The following is an 8,218-nucleotide window of genomic DNA, read 5'->3' on the forward strand; positions in this document are numbered from 1 at the left end:
TTTTCGCCCAAAAGCCACGAGTGTCACCATGAGAAGCAGCACGGGCTGGTATCAAAATGTAAACATTGCAGGAAGACATTTGTTTATGTTGCCATTTATGGTGGCAACCATTTTAAATTCTGCTGACAGTTGTGTTATAGGTTCCTGTAACACAACATGTGCTGTAACGCAGCTTGTTTCCTTAAATTGTTCGTGTGGATGAGATGAGTTTAAGTCGTAAAAATAAAGTGCTACATAATAAAAAAAAATGTTTTTTTCAGTGTCAGGTTATTTATTCACAGTAACTAAAAGACCAATTTAATTTTCATCTAATTCTGTTATTTCAAGTACTTCAATGTACAGTACATTTATTATTTCACTACTGCAAAGGTCTATGTTTTAGCATTACAGAAGTAGAATAATAAAATAATAATGACAACCAAAAAAAACTACATGAATTTTTTTTAAATGTGTCCAGAGAATGTATTTGCCATCTTAGAAATTCTGAAACTTTACGCACCTAAAAATGTCAATTAAAAAAAAAAATGTTTCCATGTTTTCATGTGATTTGCTTTCTCTTTGTTCCTTAACCCCTGTATATTTGCATAGCTACTGTGTTTGGTTTCTTTTTGTGTCTCCTCATTGAGGTTTGTACAGTAAAATAGAAACCACAGCTTCTTGAAATTATCCTGACCAAAGAAGCAAATGCCCTTTTTGTGATCGATTACTACATTACATTTGCTTCATCAGAGGTATGGTCTGTATTACATACCCCACTTCTATCTTTGTTTTGATTCTCCATTTAAATATCCAGTGCATGAGTGCCTGTCCTATCGGTGGGATTTTCCCAGACTTTGACATGGTAAAAAATACTTATTACTCTGGAATTATTAATACTATAACAAATAATGCATATATGGCAATATACAGTGGATAGAAATTCACCCATCTGACTTGCAATTGTATCTAAATTTTGCATGTGTGCTTGTGTGAGTGTTTGTCTTGTGATGGACGCAACCTTCACCCAGAATAAGCAACTTTATGAAAAGGGATGGCCGGATAAATAGCAATCAACAATACAATTATATTATGATTTACATTGTATATATTAGGTTATGTGAATAACAATTTTAACAATGCAGATATCATATCAGAACCCCCTACTGTATGTGCTCTGCATATCTGTCTGTCAAAACACATTTATATCTGTCAAAACACATTTGTAGCTTTACAAGCAAATTAAAACAAAAATTAAGGTTTTAAAGAGAGGTAGCAGCAATTCACCCAACTATGGTTATTTACTGTGCATGCTGCATGGTACCATATTTGCACCATGAGAGAAAAACAGAAGTCATCACAAGCCTCCCTGGGGAAATGTATGAAATAACTGTGAGCAGCTGTAATATCTAGGAAACATCTTTCATAATTCTGTACTACTTACAAATAAACTTTATCTTTTACTAATATTAACATAAGGCTGTTGAATTTTGCAGCATTTTTTTCTGTTTTTTAATTATAAATGGGTGATTCTGGGATGCATAATCATTGTGCCAGTGCCAACAGCATGATCGTGCCAAATGTAAACCCAATGATATAATGGCAAAAATATTTTTTATCCTGACCTTTTTGCCACTGACTTGCAGCCCAATATTGGTGCACACACCACCTTTGCGAAGAAGCCCTCTGCGCAGTCATAATCCCTCAAGCAAACAGACGTACTCCAGATCAAAATATCTATGGTACACTGTTCTCTGTTTCACATTGTATATAAAATCGAGACTGTACAACTGTTCAGATTAACCTATGATATCGATGATGTCTCAGAATGCCGGTCATGTTAAGAACAACCGCTGAAGAATTAAATAATCTATTTCATTGTCTTGCCACTTCCTGCCATACAAATACAGAATGATTATAAAAAAAACATATTTAAATTACTTTAAATAATAAAAATTGATAAATTGAGATGAGGAGACATACAGTACAGTAGCACAAGATTTGCTTGTTAACCTTTTTGTTTATCTTGCTATTGAGGGAGATTTAGAAAAAATATTAACCGATGTTGTTTTTTACTTGCTGAGCATTTGTTAACACCTTACCACAATATTGTCTCTAAATGTTTTTTAATTATTTATTATAATTATTTGTAACTTGCAAGACTTATAATTAAAAGTGCATGTCATCAAAGGCTCACCAAAAAAATTAGATGCAGCGAGCTTCTGAATTAACCATCGTCATAAGCCCTGCAATGTAGCACTTTATACACCATTTTGTGCAACATATTCTGTGCCAAGTTGTCAGGGTGGTGGTTCTGTCTGCATTGTTAGTGCAGCACAGCTGTGCAATCAATAATATTGATGCACTCCATAACAAATGCATTATTTTAAATGCTTAATGTCCACAATGTTTAATGGATGATTTGTTTACAGTATGCAATATGCTACATACTGTACCAATGGATAGATAGATTCAAATTTAATAATAATAATTCCTTGCACTTAATTGGGTTTTCAGTTCAAAATGTTTTGCATAAGGCATTGACATGCATTGACATGCAGCCCCACCTGAGTGATACACAGCAGTCATTCTGCACCAGCTGCCACACCTGGGCGACACACAGCGGTCATTCTGCTCCAGCTGCCCCATCTGTGTGCCACACAGCGGCCATTCAGCACCAGCAGCCCCATCTGTGTGCCACACAGCGGTCATTCAGCACCAGCAGCCCCATCTGTGTGCCACACAGCGGCCATTAGGCACCAGCAGCCCCATCTGTATGCCACACAGCGGTCATTCTGCACCAGCTGCCCCATCTGTGTGCCACACAGCGGTCATTCAGCACCAGCAGCCCCACCTGGGCAGCACACAGCGGTCGTTCTGCACAGTAGAAGAGGTGGAAAAGCTCAAAAGTGCATCAACAAATGCATTTAGCCAAACCTTAGGAAGGCCATATCATACAAGCCTAGAGTGGAATTTTTACCCCATCACCACAGTTTAAAATTTACTTTCATACAACAGATTTATATTTTCTCTGATTGTTACTTGTTCAACAAATAAAGGGTAAATAACACTCAGAGTAAGTTTTATATGTGTAATAGTAGTAGTAATAATATTAAGAACAGGCATGCTTTTTTACCATTTTAGCAACTTAGATAAACGTTGGGAAATCTGCCCTTGTTAAAATCAGTGTTCAATAGCCTACTGGCAGAAAAATATATGAGCTTTGCGATGATAGAGAACAGCCCGTGTGGCTTTGTATTTCATCCAGTACAGAAACCACTTCTTGAAAAGATGGACCACTTCTGTTTTTGAGATGGTCACACATGTGGCCTCCAATTTTGTAGAACGATAAAGAAAAAAACAGCAAATTGAAAGAGATGAGGACTTTAAAACAGCACAAAAATAAACCTTAACCACGAATACTGTATTCAAACATATTTTTCTCTTGCGGGTACATGCACACTTGTATTACAGTATGTATTATTTGTACTGATCATTCAGTTTTATGTTAATTCATCTTAGACTGTATTGTCAAATTAATTGAAATATATCATTTTAGGAGCCCCGTGGAGTTTATGGAGTATAACTATGAGTATAAACTGTTTAGGCTAAATATTTACATACAGCATATCATAATCTACTTTCTCAATTTCCATTTATTTTCATCTTTTTTGTGATTCAAGCGCCCTCTAAGACTCTTTCATATCGGGCTCCTTGACTGGTTCCATATGTTCTGATTTCAGACTTAATAAGAAATGTAGTGGTTTCAGCTGGAATCAGACAAAAAGCTGAAGGTCTCTTGCCAGCTCTCAGATGAAATTAAGACTTTGAGGATGACAAAGCTGTCTGCGTTCCCTAGATGCAGACGCATCTCACAGTACACTGTACATATTTCTCCAAATTACGATATAAAAATTGCTTTCTTGTTTACTGTAATGTTTGCACTTTGATTCAGGAGTAGCTTTCCAATTTTAAGTGAAAATGTATCATGTTTTAAAGAAATCAATTGAACAACAAAAAAGATACCCTGATGTAGGGTGTAGCCCTGTGGTGAAAAAAAAATCCTTCCTTCACTTACACTATCACTGGCACAGCATAACTCACACTTTATTAACAATAAGATCCACACCTTCAACAGCTTAAAATATGACAACTAAAGTGCAAAGAACAAAAGAAATTTAACTGTCCGGCAATGCATACGTTAATTTCTTTTTATCTTTAAAATCTTTAAGGGCACCTCTGGCTGCAAGCGCATCAGCTTTGTTTAAAATGATGTTATTCCTAAGCCCCCCAAAACTATATAAATGCAAGATGTATATATTTTTTATACTGTAATCAGGGCAGTTCCCATTACAGTGTGTGAAATGAGAGGTTGATCACACAGCAAATTACAGTAAGAAAGTGCAGTTGAACAAGCAACAAGCCAGACAGCAACTTGCATATGTACCGTATAAAGCATGCCGCAAATATAATAAGGAAAAGCATTTTAATGCTCCTGTTTGTAGAGAAAAGAGCTTGTGTTGCTTTTGTACAATTTAAATGAGCCCTAACACATACTGTATAAAGGAACCCTGTCATCTTTTATATCATCCACTATCCATACTTGCCCCAGGGTCTTTTTATCTTGTCTCCAAAAGAACTTTTGTTCACATTTTCTGACACTTTCATGGTTGTGGTGCAGTCAAAAACAGTTCAACAAAGGTACCCAGAATACAGATAACAAAAGTGATACCCACTCCTTTCCTCTGCTGACAAGAAACTAAAAATGCATCTGCACCACTGGCAAAAACAAGAGTCATAAGGATTAGCACTGCCTTCTAATTCGGACTTCCATATACACCATGTCAGATTCATGCATTTGTTATAAATGTAGACCGTATTAATGGCAAAGGCTAGGTGGCACAAGGTGATGAATCACTGTCTGCTCCTACTGCCAGTCACAATGCCCTGCCCAACAACAACAACAACAAAAAACTAACAAGTATATAAATATCTTTGAGACTTTCTCCATATAAGGTTTCGTTGTTTTCATGCGCGTTGTGAAAACAATTTAAGAAAAAATACAGTATATATATATAAAATACACAGCAACATGGCAACCTGATATTCAGTTTTCAGTTCATTATCGACCTAACCACTATGTATAAGTACGGGCACAATGTTTAATTATGAAACATTCTGTCTACAACATATTCCCTTTCTGAGTATGAATATGAAGCACTCAGTTTAAGTTAGGAAATCTCTCTATGGTTTATTTTAAGAAAAGGGTTCTACAGTATTACCACGTGCAATTTGTATTCTGGGAAAACAGTAACCACCTCGCACTTTGCTGGTTTATTTTCCTAAGCTCTCCAATCAAAATATTCTAAACACGATTGAGTGTTGATACACATAATTGCAGTTCATTTTCAAACTGAAGCTATAAAAGAGCGTGCAAAAAAAAATAAAAATCAATGCCATCACCGAAACACTAGTTCAAACAACTGTAATTCTACGAATGTTCGTAACGTATTGAATAAAAACTGGAGTTTAAAATAAATCATTCAGTAGTCTATGTGGAATAAACATACATGTAAACAAATCAATTGGTTTATTTTATTTATAAAAAAGGAAAAAATGTTTAACTTTAAATGTTAAAATATTTTTTATTGAATGTTATTTTGTTGATCCCCAAGGAACCTCCCTTACCGCCATATAAAACAAGTGTGTAATATAAAAAAAATAATATATATTAAAAATATCAAACAGAAAATACTTTTGTAGAGTTCTTCGAATTTGCAGACTATTAATTTAGAACTGCCGATTTTCAACAAGTTCTAAAAAACTATGTCTCATAGGGTGGTTTTTACATGTTTAAAGATCAGACGCTGTCATTTCGGCTTTTTCATATACTTTCCTAATATCCCAACTAATACTTTTATAAAACATTCATTTCAATAGGAATTTTGTAACTTCAATAGTTGATTGCAGTTCAAATATCTTGCTCATCACAGTAACAATGCAAGCTGTGCAAGATAACGTGTACGATTTGGTACCTACATTGAATGAACTGAAAAATGTAATTCTGTATATTTCTACAGAGCTGCATACAAACTGTCCATCGCTGTGAATTGCACTTTTATAAGCAGATACAGTACCTTTCGGCTCGCAACAAGTTGACATGAAAAAAGCTTTATCAAGCGACACGGCCACTAGCTTTCAACACTGATAATTAGTTGCCATGTGGTTTTATGAAATGCAGTATACAGTAAATTGATAATAACGTAAGAGCATGACCCGAATTGAGGAAAATGTACTTAAATGTACTTATATACAACAGACATCGCCGTAATCTAAAAAGGGTCACCTTCGCTGCTAGTACAGTAACAACTGAGCTGAGCAACAGTTTTAAATCTTTTTTTTTAAGAAAGCTACTGTATATTTGAATATACGTAATGAACCGGTACAGCGGATAAAGTCTTAAGAGTATCTATGATGAACAAAGCATATCATAGTGAAAGTTGCCACCCCCTGCCCTGCACAGATGAAGCTCTCACCGTACTGTATTTCGTCAACGCAAAAATTTTCAGTAACTGTCGCCTACCCATTGTCTGGCAAATTAAATCCTAAACCCAGTTTCAAATAGGATATGTCTGACTGCTAATTTAACGTCTTACCTTGAGCAAAGAAAACTACAATGAAAGAGTAATGCATAATCGCTGTTTACAGATTAGACCGCTACATGTTTCCTAGTACTGTATTAACACTAAAGACAAGTCAAATCATTGTTGTACAAAACAGATGGGAGGATGTCAATTTGTCACAAGTTTGATTTTATTTTAAAAACGGCAGCTGTTTTTAAAAACGGCAGCTTCAGCGCACGGGACTGCCAAGCATTTGGCAAACAGCTGAAAACCTCATGTAGCCTAGCTAGAAATGACCCCAACTCCTGTTACTTACAATATCTGAGAAGGAAACGGCTCCGTTGAAGAAAGATTGTTTAACAGGGAGAAGAGTACCAAAAAAAGGACGGATATCCTGTAAGAATCCATCGTTTAAACGCAATTTCCAGCACGCGAGGGGGGAAAAAATGCACCGATCCAGAATGTGATTAATGAGAGAAACGCACTGTAAGTCCACAGCAGCTTGTAGTGACACTTAGCCAGATAACAGTCTGTTACTCCACTAGCTAATCTGATCAGCCGCCATCAGCGCTACTTTCTAACAGATCGCGGCTGTTTTCTCTCTCTCTCTCGTTTCAGTTTCAGCTGTGTTAGTTTGTTTTCCTTAAATAGATGCAGTGAAATTGTATTTTGCAAGTGGGGTAGAACGGTCTTTATCTCCTCCTCTGCAATGAGAGACCAGTGTCAGACCCCACTAGATCAGTTGCACACAGTAAACCCCTCCGCCCCCCCCTCCGCAACCCCCCTCCTCTGTTGATGATGATCATGTACTGCCTTCCATACAAGGAAGAGAGGAACTCACCAACTCAGCAGCTGATCTCCTTTACCACCGCCTTTGATCAGATACACAACCAAGCCTCCTAATATAAACCTATTGGCAAACTTAAAGGAGCAAGACATTACATATCTGCAGTATAAGACAAGGACGACAACAGGTTAGGGTGAGAAAGGAAGCTGATTCTGTATTTGTTTCTTAAAACTGATCTTCTGAATGACTCTTAAAAAACCTGTTCTGTTTTCAGTTTTTATTCTTTGAAGAGTTGCCATTTAAACAATTAGCTCATATACATTTATGCCTGTTATGTGTCTCTTATATACTGATAACCAATGAAAATGTAACAGATGACTTTTACATCAGTAATTTACTGGGGACATATTGTAAATTGGGCTTCTCATCTTAAATTGTGAGCAATGTGTTTCTTGATAGTTTGGTTAGTATTGGAATATACCACCTCTGTAATGATCCTCTGAACTCTGACCACTTTCTGACTCCCCATCATCCCCACCAGGTAGGGAAGGTGGGGGTCCTGACTAATAAAGGTCAGGTACGTCAGGATGGGAACCTGAAACCACATACACAGGTGGGGAAACATGGGACAGCCACACACTTACACTCACATAAAATGCACACAAACCTCTGTACTCCTCTGTGAGTCTGAGGAGTTAACACTGTCCTTGATAGTTCCAAACTATCCCAAACAACTTCCTGTCTGTCCCAGCATGCTCTCCTGGGGCTGACATCACCAGCACCACTGCTTATCTGCTCAGTGCCCCATCACTGCCTGATGAGGATGCTACAC

General features: G+C 36.8%; 1 protein-coding gene across 10 annotated transcripts in view; it reads right to left on the reverse strand.

The window, feature by feature from the left end:
• The window catches only part of LOC102697890 (voltage-dependent calcium channel subunit alpha-2/delta-1), a 238,143-nt gene extending 230,793 nt beyond the window's left edge, over positions 1-7,350 (reverse strand). For 7 of the 10 annotated variants that reach the window (XM_069192581.1, XM_069192580.1, XM_015352221.2 and 4 more), the window contains exon 1: positions 6,916-7,350. In XM_069192581.1, the coding sequence (XP_069048682.1) occupies positions 6,916-7,007 (92 nt within the window). In that variant the 5' untranslated portion in view covers positions 7,008-7,350. The remainder of the gene's footprint in view (positions 1-6,915) is intronic. The other 3 variants (XM_015352223.2, XM_015352222.2, XM_069192577.1) reach the window with 1 other exon arrangement.
• Positions 7,351-8,218: the final 868 nt, after the last annotated feature.

The sequence above is a fragment of the Lepisosteus oculatus genome, chromosome 7 (genome assembly GCF_040954835.1).
Source record: "Lepisosteus oculatus isolate fLepOcu1 chromosome 7, fLepOcu1.hap2, whole genome shotgun sequence".
NCBI classification, from domain to species: Eukaryota; Metazoa; Chordata; class Actinopteri; order Semionotiformes; family Lepisosteidae; genus Lepisosteus; species Lepisosteus oculatus.